The following is a 13,912-nucleotide window of genomic DNA, read 5'->3' as shown; positions in this document are numbered from 1 at the left end:
CTCTCCCTACGCCGTCCACGACGAACACTTCGTCCTCCTGGAGCTGAAGAAACACAACCCACCAAGGGCAATCAGAAAATAAATAAAAACATTTCTTTATCCCACACCATCGCTGGCCTCTCTCCTTCACACAAAGCAACTGTTCCCACCACCCGCTTGCCGACGGCCCGTTGCGCACACAGTGCTGAAGACGCTGCTCGAGAGGGGCTCCATCCGCCTCCCATGACGAAGGCCCTTCAGACAGAGATCAGGGCGCTCTTACCCTCCTTGCCTGTCACGGACCAACCGCCCGCGTACGAGTTCGAGAATGGTGAAGCCGTCATGATGAACGTTCATGCGTTGCCGGTCAGGCCGTGCAGGGTTGACTCCTATTTCATTCCAGCCCACCACTTGAGGATGTGCGGCGGGACTGGCTCCGGGGCGAGGTAGGGCGACGACCAGCTCGCCTTCACCAGCTCCGAGAGCTCCTCCGGCACCGCCCCCGCACCTACCTGCGCCCATTCTTTTCCAGCGGCGGCAAGCACCATCGCAGCACGCGCCCTGGGTAGTCGTAGTCGGTCGTTAGGCTCACCATCCAGCTTTGTGTGTGTGTGTGCGGTGTGTGCGTGTGTGTGTGTGGAGTGTGTGCACTTGAGGGAGCCCTTGGCGGGGCACGACGATGGCGGGAGCTGGTCGTTACGGACGTAGACCAGGCCGTGCACCAGCCGCTGGCCCTCGCCCCGATCCCTCTTCGGCGCCGCCAAAGTTGCCCTCGACGGCCTCCCGCTGGGTGCACGGCCGGCTGGCGTCGTCGCTCAGATGGGTCCACGCGTCTCTGTCCGGCAGGGCGCGCACGAACGTGTGGCGTGCGCCGCGCCGACGAAACATAGGCCAGCACCAGCGCCAGCGTGTAGCCGGTGACCGGATTGTCTTGCGCGCTGCTCGGATCGACGAAGGCGCCCAGGTCGAGCGCTTCAGTGAACTCGAACCTTAAATGCGGGTCTGTCAGTTGGCCGGTTGAGCGTTGCAATCAAATAATGAAAAGAAGAAGATAAATATCACCTGTTCTTGCGGATGGTGTGCCTCCAGGCCGGCCGCGATGCTGTTGGTCGAACTTTGGAGGGAAAGCAGATCGCCTCCTCGGTCTAGACCGAGAGAGAGAGAGAGAGAGAGAGAGAGAAACAGCTCTGTGTCAGAGAGAAGGCCGGCCCACGAGATGCAAGGCACGTAGAATGAGACAATGGGCGGAACGTAACTCTTGAGGAGGGCGGGGTGGCATCAGTGTAGACGAGGGAGCGCACCAACTGACCCTCCAGGACCTGGTGCAGCGTGGGCCTTGCAGGCTGCTGAGCCGAGCGCGTGGGAGTAGCCGAGCCCTGCACGGCCGCACACGCACACGCACACGCACACGCACACGCACACGACCGAGCCGCACAGGAGTACGGAGCAGTACGTGAGTTCAAGGGTAAGCCCGAAGAGAATTGTATGGGGGAGGTGCGTCATGGTACCACCAGCTGCTGATAGAGAACCATGAAGAGCTCCGCAAATCCGAGTGCGTGTAGACATCCGACGCCGCCCAGCTGTCGGCACCACCGTGCACCAGGGCAGCAGAGAGAGAGAGAGAAGAGCGAGATGTGAGGTTAGCAGGACCTGCGGTGTGGTTGCAAAAAATCGTTGACGCGTCGGCGCACCCGAATGCTTGTGCGAGGGGACTGATGCTCGGCGGCTTCACACCGCTGCCTGGCGGCTGGTTCAGTTGAAACACCATCCTCTGCAACGGCTCCACAATCATACTTCCTCCCCAATGACATTGGCCCGCTCTGAAGTCAGTGATGACTCTTTTTTATTGTTCTTGTTATTTGCATTATCTTATTAAAATTATTATTATTTGCATTATTATTAAAAGGCAGTACTCGTTCTGTCGTTTTCGTTATTGGGGGAGGTCACAATACTTGGTGAAGGGGGATGGGAGGTTGTAGAAGGCGTGGCGAAGGGGCAGCACGTGGGCCAGTACGTAGACGGCCTGATGCACGATACCCTGCCTCCCCTCCAGGTGCCCCATGGGGTGCGTTGGTGCTGCTTCCACTGCTTCCATGTGGGTTTAGTTATTTTTTCTTTTATCAAGAAAAAACTGACGAAGGACAAGGAGTGAAGCGGGCGCAGTTAAGGGAGGCCAGTGAGGTTGATGGATACGGCCATACTGCGCAGAAAGCACCGCTTCCCATCCGAACAGCGAAGTTAAGCTGCGCCAGGCGGTGTTAGTACTGGGGTGGGCGACCACCCGGGAATCCACCGTGCCGTATCCTTTTCTTTTGCTGCTTGTCCGCCTCTCCTTGCTATCTTCCTTTGGCTCTCCACCACACTCCCGGCGGCTCCCGGAGGCTCGTTCAAAAAAAAAAAACCAGCAAAACGTTGAAAAGAATCAGTTCGCATGTCGACAAAAACAATCGTAACCAATTAATTTATTGGCAGCAAAGAAAAAGAAGCAAACACAGAAGCGAAAAGAGATGGCTACGCAGCGAGGGGGAAGGCAGGTGGAGCGGCTCGTGGTGGCCGAGTTCAATATCGACCGAGGCAGCTCCATCACCCACCAATACCCCGGCCCCGTCGGTGTCCCTGAGCAGTACCACCCCCCTTTATAAGTTATTAATATAATTTAATTACATTTTTATTGTTTTTTTATTCTGTTTTATTGAGCGTGGTCCGCACCACTACCTTCTTTGGGGCGGGGGGCGACGAACCAGGACGCTGGCCGAGCTGATGCTGCCGGACGGCGTGCACAAGCGGAAGGACGACTGGACCCTCTTCTTTCTCAACCGTGACGTGCGTGCCCCCCCTCAACGACCACAAACTAGCTATGGCGACTAATGATCGTGCGTGCGTGTGCGGTGCGTGCGGTGCGTGCGTGTGCGGTGCTGGGCAGGGAGCGGAGGCGAAGGCGGGCGGGAAGGAAGCTAAGGCGGCGGAGAAGCCAAAGGCCGGCGCGGCGGGCACGCTCCACGCCCCGATGGACGCCTTCATTTACGAATACGACGACAACTGCGAAGGAGGCACGCACGACTACCGCCACACTCGCACTCGCGTCGTGTCGTGCGTCTCTGACAACACGCATCAACCGCACACGCACCGCCGCACACGCATCAACCGCCCACGCGCGCAGGATGGGTGCTGAAGGGGAAGAAGGTGCTGTTCGTGCTGCCTCGGAGCGTGGAGATCAAGGAAGACGCCAACCCGGCCTCGCCCTCCACCTACGTCGTGTATCTCCTCCTGCACCAACCACCTCCATTTACGCCTTTCTCACGCGTGTGCCTTCATGTGTATGTGTCGCGTGTGTCGCGTGTGTTGTGTCGCGTGTGTCGTGTGTGTTGTGTGTGTGTGTGTTGTGTGTTGTGTGTTGTGTATTGCGTCGTGTGTTGTGGACAGCACCAAGCACGCAGAGCTGGACTACACTCAGCTGGAGCCGATGTTCTCGTGCGTCCTCACGGCATCCGGCCTCGCACTTGGTGCGCCCTTCCGCAACGACTCTTCTGTCTTCTCCTGAAGCTCATCGACCGCACTCGTTGCGACGCACGCACGCGCACGCACCACATCGCAGGCTTCCGCTTTGCCTCCGCCACAGCCGAAAGCGTGTTCTCGGGCCACATCGAGCACCTGATGAACCTCCCCGGTGCGCAGACCCGCTCCCCCCCAAAGCAACTGTTTCATTTCTCACTGCGTGTCGTGTGCGTGTGCGGTGGTGCGTGTCGTGTCGTGTCGTGCGAACAGACGAGCCTGAGTCCGGCGGCGATGGCGGCGGCGGTGCGGAGGAGAAGCCGTTCCTGTACTGCCTCAATCGGGTGACCAACCACAAGGACGACACCGTGCGACGGGGCGCCGTCGTGAAAGCCCTCGCCATCTGCTCCCCCTTCCCCCACGTCCACATCTTCAAAGTACCCAACCTCCCCCTCTCCCCCCCTCGCTCACATTCCTCTCGATCCACTCACGTTGTGTGTGCGTGTGTGCGATCATGTGTGTGCGTGCGTGTGTGCGGTCGCGTGTGCGGTTAGCCGTTGATGGTGCTCGCACTCGACCTCATGTTCAAGTCGCCCGACAAGGAGGCCGAGGTGCGGACACGCCCAGCTGTGTGTCGTGTGTTTCTATAATGATGCGAAGCTCAATGGGAAATGTGGGGCGGGGTCAGATATTGGAGGAGGTCTACCGGGCCATCAACTCCATGGACCTGTCGCGCATCCCCATCCTCACCGAACCCCAAAAGGTCCGCACTCGTGCGAGTGCGTGCGTGTGCGCTACTGCGTGTGTCGTGCGTGTGTCGTGGTGTGTTGCTGATCGTTTCGCACGCGCAGGTCATTCGTCGAAACGGACGCGACCGAGCGCAGATGGAGCACGAGGCCGTTCTCTACTTCCAGGAGACGCCCATGAAGATCAAGATCCCGCTCCTCTCCGGCCCCGACGAAGTCGCCGACGTACGGCGCCGCGCTGCTTTTTTTTTATTTTTATTTTTAGCTCCGCTAACGTGTTCGCTCTTTCAACTCCGATCGTTCTTCTTCGCTCTTTTGCCCCCCCCCCCAGTACCAGGTGATCCCGCTGGTGCAGCGGCTGCAGGCCGGGGTCATGACCCTATTCAACGCCGTGCTCGCCGAGAAGCGAATCGTCTTCATCTCCGCCGACGGCTCGGCCGAGGAGCTCGTTAACTTTGTGCTCGGCACCGTCGGCATGGTATGTGTCGTGTGTCGTGTGTGTCGCGCGCGTCGTGTGTCGTGTGTCGTGTGTCTCACTTCTCTGCAGATGTCGCCTCCGCTCGTCGGTCTCGTGCGACGCGCCTTCCCCTACACCAACCTTGCCGGACTCGACGCCCTGCTCCCCGTGTACTCACCTCTCTGTGTGCACTTGTGTCGTGTCATGTGTGTCGTGTTGCATGTCGTGTGTCGTGTGTGCGGTGATGAAAAAAGATTAACATGTGTGTGTTGCGTTGTGTTGCGTGTGGTCAGGCCGGGCTACATCGCGGGCGTTGTGAATCCGATGTTCGCGGAGCGGATGGAGTGGTGGGACGTGCTGTGCGACGTGGCCACGGGCAAGGTCACCCTCAACCCCAACACCATGCCCCAGGAGAAGGAGCGCCTGCCCCACTCCAAACTCGACGCCGAGTTCTACCAACGGGTACCACACACGCTCTGTGTGTGCGATGTGCGTGCGATGTGCGAGTGCGGTGTGTGCGGTGTGGCGAGTTGCTGACATGGCCAGCCCCGTAGATCAACAGCGCGGTGAACAGCCACTACGGTGACGACTACATCAAGCGCCAGTTCGAGGTGTGCGATTTTCTCTTTTTTTTTCGTTCGCGTGCGTCGTGTCTCTACCGTGTGTGTGTGTGTGTGTGTCGCAGGTGAAACGCTGATTTCTTTGGCCTTCACTTGAAGGACTACCTGGGGCTGATCGTCGACGTGGCCACGGGCGAGGCCGAGTTCGCGACCCCGGCGGAAAAGCAGAGCTTCACCGACGCCAACGCCAAGCGCATCGAGTCGTGGAAGCGCTCGTCCTCCTTCACCCTCTACGAGGAGGTAACACACACGACACGACACGACACGACACGACACGACACGACACGACACGACACGACACGACACGACACGACACACACGACACACACACACACACGACACACACACACACACGCACAACACACAACGCCGCCACCGACGCTGAGTCTCATCTCATGTGTGCCGTGTGTCGTGTGTGTGCGGTGGCTGATACCAGCATCGGAAGAGGCTGAGGGAGCAGTCGTCCATCAAGAACGGCAAGGTGTTCCGCTACGTGCGGCAGCTGCGGTGCGCCAAGGGGATCTCCGATAGGTACGCCGACGGCGACGACGTACCTGAGCTCGTGATTGTGATCATGATCGCGAAGACCATGTTAGCGCCACATGTGAACTCACTTTTCTTTTTTTATCGGCACATGTTCATGTGCACACGCCAGCGAGATGCTGTACATCTACAAAACATTCCTCGACAACATCTCCACCGAGGAGCAGGTCGAAGAGGTACACCCACCTTTGACCGCACGCACGCACGCAACACACGCACGCAACACACGGCCAACTCACGGGCGAAATAACGCACACCACCACCACGACGACGACTACACAGTTTCTGGCCAATCTGCCGTCGTCGCAGGGCGGCCTCTACCCCGTGGCCGTGTCGCTGTTCCACCCGTCCAAGGCCGTGCGCGACGCCACCGTCGAACTTTTCAAGCGCTTCGAGACCATACAGGCACTCTTCATTCTTCGTTCTGCGTTCTTCGTTCTTTACACGATTCGTCGACTTACGCGCGTGTCGTGTTGGCAACACAGCTGGGCAGCGGCTTCCTGAAGAACCTCAACTTCTTCATCTACCTCGCCTTCAACCGTCAGCTCGAGCAGTCCGCCTGAGCCTAGCGCCAGCCCCGGGGCTGGCGCACTCTCCACTTGGAACGCGAAATGCAAATGTCATTCTTCATTCTTCGTTCTTCATTTTTCGTATCATTTTTCGCCTTGCAAGGCTTTGTTGTTGGCTTCGACCTTCGGTCGCTGGCGCATCTGCCGCGTGTACTCCCACACCATGATCGACGCGCTCACGTGCACGTTGAGCGATCGGATGACCCCCAGCTGCGGGATCTCGATGCAGGCGTCCAGCAGGTGTATCAGCTCCGGCGGAATTCCCTGCTTCTCCCTCCCTGCACCGCACACACGACACACACGGCGCACGACACACGGCCGTTGATATCGTGTCGTGTCGTGTCGTGTGGTTGGTCGGGTCGTGTCGTGTCGTGTGGTTGGTCGTGTCGTTGGTCGTGTCGTGTCGTGTCGTGTCGTTGGTCGGGTCGTTGGTCGTGTCGTTGGTCGTGTCGTGGGTAAGGGAGTACCGAGGAGCAGGAGGCAGCGGGCGGGGAAGGTGAAGGCGTCGAGGAGGGTGGAGCCCGACGTCTGTTCGACGCCCAGCAGGGCGTACCCCTCGGCCCGCTTCTGCCGCAGATACGCCACCAGCCCGGCCTCGCCCACCTACTCACACGCCCCCCCCCAAAGCCCAATTTTGTCAATGAATTGATTGTGACACGATCGGTTGCGTGTGCGTGCGTACGTGGGGTGTATGTGCGTGTGCGTGCGTGCGTGCGTGTGTGTGCGTGTGTGTGTGTGTGTGTGTGTGGTGTGTGTGTGTGTGTGTGTGTGTGTGTGTGTGTGTGTGTGCGCGCGCGCGCGCGCGCAGACTGACGCGTGCGTGCGTGGTGGGAGGGGAGGCCGGGCGGACCTCGACGAGGGGCAGCCACTTCTCGGAGGTGACGGCGATCGATTGGAAGACGGCCTCGCGGGTCACCTTGAGCGAGGGCAGCGCCAGGCACGACGCCCCGAAGATCTCGCACGTCCCTGTGGGCGGAGGGAGCGGAAGAAGCAGAAGAAGAAGAAGAAGGTGGACGACTACTTAGATGAGGGGGGGAGCTGATGGGGAGAGCTGTGCGACGCACGGGCGAGGCCGGCCAGGTTGGGCAGTTTGTCGACCAGGGAGGCCACCACGATCAGCTCCTGGCGCCGCTTACTCATCACCTGCTCCCTGCGCACACGCACACACCGCACACAGGGCACCGCACACGCCGCACACAGGGCACCGCACACTCGTGTCAGCCCATGTCCGGAAAAGCGCGTGGGAGGCCAAGGCGTACCTGGCCATCTCCTCCTGCTCCGCGTTGACGGCGACGCTCCACGGCGTTATCTTCTTCTGGAAGATGGCGGCGTCGGCCTTGGCCGCGACGGAGTCCCCCTCGATCGGCGGCGGCGGCTGCTGCGGTTGGGCGTCGGCGTCGGGCGAGAGCAAGAGCGTGCGGGCGGCCTCGTCGGGCCGTTGGCAGATGAGCGCGAACAGGTCCGGCCGGAGGCCCTCGCCCGACGACGAGAGCTCCATCAGCGGAATCCTGCACGTGCGTAGGTGTGCGTGTTGCATGCCGTGTGTGTCGTGTGTGTGTGTCGTGTGTGTGTGTGTGTGTGCGCGCGCGCGCGTGCGTGCGTGTGTGTGCGCGCGCGCGTGCGTGCGTGTGTGCGTGTGTGCGTGCGTGAGTCAAGAACCGCACGCACGACCGCACACTGCGTACTTAGCAGCAAAGTGAGTGAGCGAGTGAGCACCGGTGGAGGACGGCCTCGGGCTGGAGCTGCGACGTGGGCGACGTATCGAGCAGCAGCCACTCCGTGTGCTTGTCGAGCACCCTTCAACAAAAAGTCAATACAAGAACGAAAAGAACGAAGAACTAAGCACGAAGAGTGAAGAATGAAGGGGGGATAGCAATGAGGGTAAGAGAACTTTTTGCATTCGGCGTTGGTCTGCAGGTAGTGCACCACGGCGTTGATCTGCTGCCGCAGGCCCTCTTCGAGACTGTGGCAACCGCACACGCACACGCACACACACGCACACGCACACGCACACGCACACGCACACGCACACGCACGAGAAATGTGGTCAAGTTAGGCGCGGGTACCGAGTGAGGGGCGTGTAGGCTGGAGGTGTGGGTGGACCCGAGGAGAAAGTCGGGCCGGGCTTCGACGATTCGGGCGACGGCCGCCTGGGCGATGCTGCGGATGGTCGGGTGGTGGCACGTCAGGTAGGGCTGCACGCGCAGCCAGATCTGCATGAAGGCCGGGTGGGCCGTGTCGAGCGAGCGCAGGACCATGCCCGACACCACCAGCCCCGACGTGATCATCTCCGGCCGATCATTCACTCGCGACAGAAACCTATTAATTAAGTATTTTAAATATATCGATATAAAATGAATAAAAAAAGTAGGGGGTTACGTGAGGAAGTGGTCGAGGAGGGCGTCGGGTCGGTGGAGGAGGAAGTTGGCGCCGCACAGTTCGATGACGATGCGCACGTTGCGGAAGTTGGGCGTCTCGAGGGCCGCCAGCACGTGCGTACGGACCAGCTCGGCCACCCGCTCGCTGCGCCCCATGTACCGCCCCACGATCAGCCCGATCGCCTGCCACAACCGCACCTACGCGTGTCGTGTCGTTGCGTTAGCACATCGTGTGCGGTAGTGCGTGTGCGTGTGCGTGTGCGTGTGTCGGTGAGTACCCGCTTGCGGTGCTGGTGGGAGTGGAGGCGACACTCGGACGAGTTGGAAGGGCTTGCGTTGCACTGCAACAGGGCCTCCAGGATTTGTTCGACCAGGGCCTGGTGGTGGCGCTGACATTGCTCCGGCGCCGATTCGTCGCATTCGCCGTTCCACAGCAGAAAAGCCCAGACCTGGCCGCGCACGTACGCGTCCTGCATGCACAGCGAGCGCGGGTCCAGCGTACAACCTGACATGTTTCCGTGTGTGTCGGCGTGTGTGTCGTGTCGTGCGTGTGTCGTGTGCGGTCAGCAATATGAGAAAAAAAATTGGGGAGGAGGGGCACATACCCGACATCTCGTTCTCACCCTTCCGCACGTGGCCGAAGACGCACAGCCGCACAATCTCGGGAATGAAGTTCACCGCCGCCTGGCCACACGAAGTCCTTCAATCAGCGTGTGTCGTGTCGTGTGCCGTGTGCCGTGTGCATCGCGTGCGTCGTGTGCGTCGTGTGTGTTCGTGTGTGTTCGTGTGTGTGTCGTAGTGCGCTCACCTGGGGATGTTGTTCCCACACGCGTCTGAGCTGGCGGGCGAGCAGGCCAGCGGGACCCCGGAACAGCTTGCCGACGTGTCGCACGCCCCGGCAGTACTGGCGTAGGGGCGCGTCGGGCTCGCGGGAGAGGGCGGGCGTACACACGAGGGCCGGCTGGAAGGCCAGCCCCACGAAGGCGGCCGCCGTCCCAAAGTCGCGGCTCTCTTTCAGCGCCCTCCACGCCTGCTCCAGCACAGTCGCAACCTGCTCACATCACCATCGAACCGATCAACATGCATGCGTGTGTTGCGTGTGCGATAGTGCGTGTGCGTGTGCGTGAGCTGTGGTGCGTGTCGTACGAGTTCGAGATCGGCGTCGTCGTCGACGCGCTGATCTGGGAAGGCACAGGGCACGAGGGCTGGCGGTGTGGAAAAAACAAAGTCAGTTAAAGTAAGATAAATAAATAAAAGCGCAGGGCCGAGAGGGAAAGTGAAGTGGGGTGCGTGCCTCGGAGCGAGTGGAGGATGGAGACGATGCAGCGGGACTCGGCCGCCTGCAGGGCCTCGGCGCCCTCGCCCAATATCTGCAGCGCGACGTCCCGCCCGACGAGTGCGGCCGTGGCTGACGGAAGAGAGTCGACATCCGCACGGAGCAGCCGCGCGATGGTCTCCCACTTAAGGAGCATGTACCGAGAGAGCTGTGCGTGCCGGTCCCTCCTTCACGAAATGCGCGGAATGTGGGGTATGAGCAGCGAAGACTGGAATGTGAGAGTCGTGGTGTGCGATGTCGTGTACCCGCTGGAGGAGGAAGAAGCAGGGCTGCTCCTGGCCAGCCCCAGGACGAGGTCCGCCACCTTAAGTCCGGCGGGCTGGTCGCCAGCCGCTTCCGCCGAAGGATTCGAGCAATTCGCGAGGAGCGGCGCGGCGTGGTAGACGCCTTTGAGCATCTGCAGCGCCACATCGGGGCCGCCGACCTGCTGACGTGGCACGGAGAGCGATTGGTCCGGAGACTGGGCCAGCAGAAGCTCGACGAGGGACCGCAGCAGCGCATTGAGGGTCGCACGCAGCGGCGTCGAGTGCTCGTCGTCGGGACGTGGTGGTGGTGTCGACAGCGACAGGAGCATGGCCGCCGCGCTGGCCTTGAGCGACGCGCGCAGGAGGTCGGGCTCGGCCCCGGCCAGCGCCGAGCGCAGCCCCGAGCGCAGAGCATCGACCACACGATCCGGTACCGTCCCTGCTGGCCAAGTGGCGATGTGTCGCATGCGAGTCAGTGCCACGTCAGCATGCGGTCATTGGGTTGGGCCCTCCGGGTGAGGGGCGCAGACCGTGATGAGCGGCGAGCGAGAGGACAGACACGACGAGGGTCCAGGCACTGCGACTCTCGCGCCTGCGGGAAAAAATCACATTGCTCAGATTCCATCGAGAACAACGACAAAGACGGCTGAAGGTTTACCTGATCTGGTTGAGAATGTCAGCAATAATACGGTCCTGCGCGTCGGAGTTGGGTACGAGCGCGAGCATGCGCGCGACGCGATCGGTCTCGTGCTCGGTCTGCAGCGGGATGTACTCGTCGGCCCACAGCCGCTGCAGGTCGGCCGCCACGAAGTCGGGCAGCTGGGCCACGCCCGCGTGCGCGCCCAGTGCGAAGGCGGCCTGCATGAGCGACCACCCGGCCGACGCGCCGAGACCGAGCAGCTCCTCGGGCAGCAGTGCGAGAGCCCGCTTCACCCCACGCAGCAGTAGGATGCACTGTTGGGTCCGTTGGTCGTCGCCACTGAGAGCGGCTGCCTCTCTGTACGTGGCCGACAGACTGTTGGCCAACAGCACCAGCGCCGACCCATTCAATTCTCTTCGCTGTGACTGTGGCCTGCGTCGTGTGTGCCATGTGTCGTGTGCGTGCGTGCGGTGGCGTGTGCGGTGGTGCTGGGTCAGCTCAACTTTGAGCTGGCGGCGGCTTAAGGAGGCGCAGGGTACTGGAAGTTGATGTGGCTTTCGATGATGACGAGCAGGTCGTCCAGGGCGCTCGAGGTCGATATGAAGAGCGCGAGCGGCGGAATGGTCTGCAGGAATTCAAAATAGGCCGCCAGCGCCCCGCTCGCGAAGGGCTTGTGGCCCGCGATCGCGCCCAGGAGCGACCGAACGAACCCCACCTGCGCCTGCATCGCATCGGGTTAGGTTGCGCTTAAGGTGGCGCTTGAGGTGGCCGTAGGGGCTGGCGGTGGCGTACCTGGTGGTCGGGCAGGGCATCGAAGAATGCGCCCAGGAATGCGACAAGCAGTCGGTCGGTGACTCGGCTGAGCGAACCGCGGAAGAGCGACGGGTCGCAGCACACCTCCATTACGGTGCCGAGCACGAACGACTCAGTCACATTCCGTGCATACTCGGCATTGTGGAGTACGTGTAGCAGCGCGTGTTTCTGGGTGATCGGGTTCTCGTGTCGCAAGGCGCGCTCCAGCAATGCTTGCGCCCAGCTGAGATCCATCGCAGTGCCCTCCTTTAAAGAACGAAAAGCGAAAGCGAACGGTAAAGAGCGAAGACACACACAAGCATGCGGGTCGAAGTAGTACCCGAGAGGCCTGGAAGAGAGCGGCCAGCTGCGGCCACAGCGGGGCCACGAGGTGGTAGTTGTACTCCTCGAGCGACTCCTGGAGCAGGAAGAAGGTCTCCCACCGCTTGGCCCACGCCTTGTCGTTGCTCTTGACCGGCCACGAGAAGTACCTGCCGGTCGAGAGATAAATAAACTGTCAGGGTGGCGCCGATGCGACGTGGTGTAGCGGCGTGGTACTTGGTTTTGAAGTCGAGCGGCGTCGCGGGGTCGGCGGCTTGTCGGGTGTGCGCCAACACGCGCTTCAGCAGTAGGTTGGCCAGCTTGCGCACACCGCCGTCTGAGCTGTAGAACCCAACCTACGATCGCGCCCTTATATCAATCACTCTCACGACGAAGCGGTGTCGTGTGTGTGTCACGAAGTACGTGCGCACCTGTAAGAAATGCCAGAACTGATCGTCGGTTCGTAGGTCGAACGAAGAGCTGGCAGCGAGGAAGTGCTCGACGAACTTGGCCATCAGGAGGTACGCGTCTCCCTCAAATGTGCGGTGGTGCTGGTGGGCGGGGCCTCGATTCCTTCCCGCCATCCACATCTTGTGCACCTCACGCCACAGCCTCTGCACCGGAGAACGTCAGTTGGTGTGCGTGTGCGGTGGTGCGTGTGCGGTGGGGCGTGTGTGATGGTGTATGTGCGGTGGTGCGTGTGCGTGTGCGTGTGCGCGGTGATCAATACCTCAAGGTGGACGGCCGAGGCGTCTTGTGGTCGCGCGAAGAAGGCCGGCAGCAGCTCGTGGAACACCACGCGCCGCACGGAGTTGTCATCGGTCCACAGCAGAGCGAGCATCGGCTCCAGCACGTCGTCCCTAAACCGCACAACCTGACAAGGCACCACCAAACGCTTAGAATTCCTTGCAAGCCTCGTGATGGAATGTCAAGAATCGCAACGGGTGGGCTCTGCGTACCTGGGGATCGGCCGGCTCTGTCCGAAGCAGCTCGCGGAGCAACAAGAACGGGCCCTCGTGCGGCCGCGCCTGATCGTCGCCGTCGGCGCTGCTCGTACCACTGCGCTGGAAGCGGGCCGCCAGAATGCGCGCTTGGTCGCGTGCCAGGTCGAGCAAGCACGCGCCGAGGCGCCTGGGGCCTTCGTCATCAGCCAGACCACTCGCCTCCAAAGGGTCACCACGCGCGACCATGTCGACAAGAAGAGTACAGGCGCGTTCCATGGCCTGTGGCAAGCTGCCGGCGGGCGGGGTGGCGTCGTCGGCCTCGTTCGCTTCCTCTTCTTCTTCTTCTCCTTCTCCTTCTCTGGCCTTCGCCGCGGCGACGGATCCGACGGATGGCGTCAACCCCGAGTCCTTGCGTGGCCGAATGGCGAGAATGGGAAGGCATAGGTCGGCTGCCAGCTGGCGTTCCATTCGCGCAGCCCTGTTTTCGTCTCCCTGGATCACGCACACGCAACACACGCACGCACACGCACGCACACGCACGCACGCACACGCACACATTGCGCCTTGGCGGTTAGAGACAGGTACTCTCGAGGGTTGCGGGAGGCCACAAAGCGTACGGTGAGCAGAGCGCGGCGCATGAGAACCGATGCTGCGCTCAGAAAGAGAAGCGAGCGGCCCTCTTCCTCGGGGGCGCGTCCGCCTGCAAAGGATCGCAGGAGCTCCGCCAGCCCGGCCTCTTCGCCACCCTCCGGCACCCACACCTGGCCGCACACGCATTTTAGTATTTATTTATATATTCGTAATTGGTTGAGCGTGCCTGTAAGAGGGCCGGAAGCGCGGCATCGTAGAG

At 61.2% G+C, this 13,912-nt stretch overlaps 4 protein-coding genes across 4 annotated transcripts; 1 reads left to right on the top strand and 3 right to left on the bottom strand.

Annotated features, from left to right (window-relative positions):
- Nucleotides 1–368: 368 nt before the first annotated feature.
- Nucleotides 369–1,511, bottom strand: ACA1_098890 (uncharacterized protein; the record flags this gene model as incomplete). Its single annotated transcript, XM_004343593.1, has 6 exons — nucleotides 369–487; nucleotides 702–812; nucleotides 835–968; nucleotides 1,042–1,124; nucleotides 1,281–1,355; nucleotides 1,488–1,511. 6 exons carry the CDS (start codon nucleotides 1,509–1,511, stop codon nucleotides 369–371), a joined length of 546 nt encoding a protein of 181 aa, XP_004343643.1.
- Nucleotides 1,512–2,486: 975 nt separating this feature from the next.
- On the top strand, nucleotides 2,487–6,400 carry ACA1_098880 (spindle pole body interacting protein; the record flags this gene model as incomplete). Its single annotated transcript, XM_004343592.1, has 19 exons — nucleotides 2,487–2,602; nucleotides 2,724–2,802; nucleotides 2,903–3,064; nucleotides 3,154–3,236; nucleotides 3,403–3,482; nucleotides 3,575–3,646; nucleotides 3,745–3,908; nucleotides 4,026–4,082; nucleotides 4,160–4,234; nucleotides 4,323–4,442; nucleotides 4,549–4,695; nucleotides 4,765–4,844; nucleotides 4,968–5,136; nucleotides 5,229–5,285; nucleotides 5,394–5,534; nucleotides 5,731–5,825; nucleotides 5,950–6,013; nucleotides 6,147–6,272; nucleotides 6,323–6,400. The coding sequence occupies 19 exons, from the start codon at nucleotides 2,487–2,489 to the stop codon at nucleotides 6,398–6,400; spliced, it is 1,965 nt and encodes a 654-aa protein (XP_004343642.1).
- Nucleotides 6,401–6,490: 90 nt separating this feature from the next.
- On the bottom strand, nucleotides 6,491–8,694 carry ACA1_098870 (RNA methyltransferase; the record flags this gene model as incomplete). The annotated part of the gene is made up of 8 exons (XM_004343591.1): nucleotides 6,491–6,684; nucleotides 6,874–7,009; nucleotides 7,257–7,372; nucleotides 7,471–7,556; nucleotides 7,666–7,914; nucleotides 8,123–8,203; nucleotides 8,298–8,369; nucleotides 8,510–8,694. The coding sequence occupies 8 exons, from the start codon at nucleotides 8,692–8,694 to the stop codon at nucleotides 6,491–6,493; spliced, it is 1,119 nt and encodes a 372-aa protein (XP_004343641.1).
- An 87-nt stretch (nucleotides 8,695–8,781) lies between these two features.
- On the bottom strand, nucleotides 8,782–13,839 carry ACA1_098860 (uncharacterized protein; the record flags this gene model as incomplete). The annotated part of the gene is given in 18 exon segments (XM_004343590.1): nucleotides 8,782–8,967; nucleotides 9,063–9,289; nucleotides 9,390–9,468; nucleotides 9,593–9,835; nucleotides 9,931–9,960; nucleotides 10,104–10,287; nucleotides 10,366–10,804; nucleotides 10,896–10,957; nucleotides 11,024–11,437; nucleotides 11,545–11,726; nucleotides 11,798–12,064; nucleotides 12,138–12,288; nucleotides 12,356–12,474; nucleotides 12,550–12,732; nucleotides 12,849–12,992; nucleotides 13,078–13,554; nucleotides 13,680–13,823; nucleotides 13,834–13,839. 18 exon segments carry the CDS (start codon nucleotides 13,837–13,839, stop codon nucleotides 8,782–8,784), a joined length of 3,537 nt encoding a protein of 1,178 aa, XP_004343640.1.
- Nucleotides 13,840–13,912: the final 73 nt, after the last annotated feature.

Source organism: Acanthamoeba castellanii (genome assembly GCF_000313135.1).
Source record: "Acanthamoeba castellanii str. Neff unplaced genomic scaffold scf7180000084646, whole genome shotgun sequence".
Taxonomy (NCBI): domain Eukaryota; phylum Discosea; order Longamoebia; family Acanthamoebidae; genus Acanthamoeba; species Acanthamoeba castellanii.
This window is presented reverse-complemented; position numbering and strand designations above follow the sequence as displayed.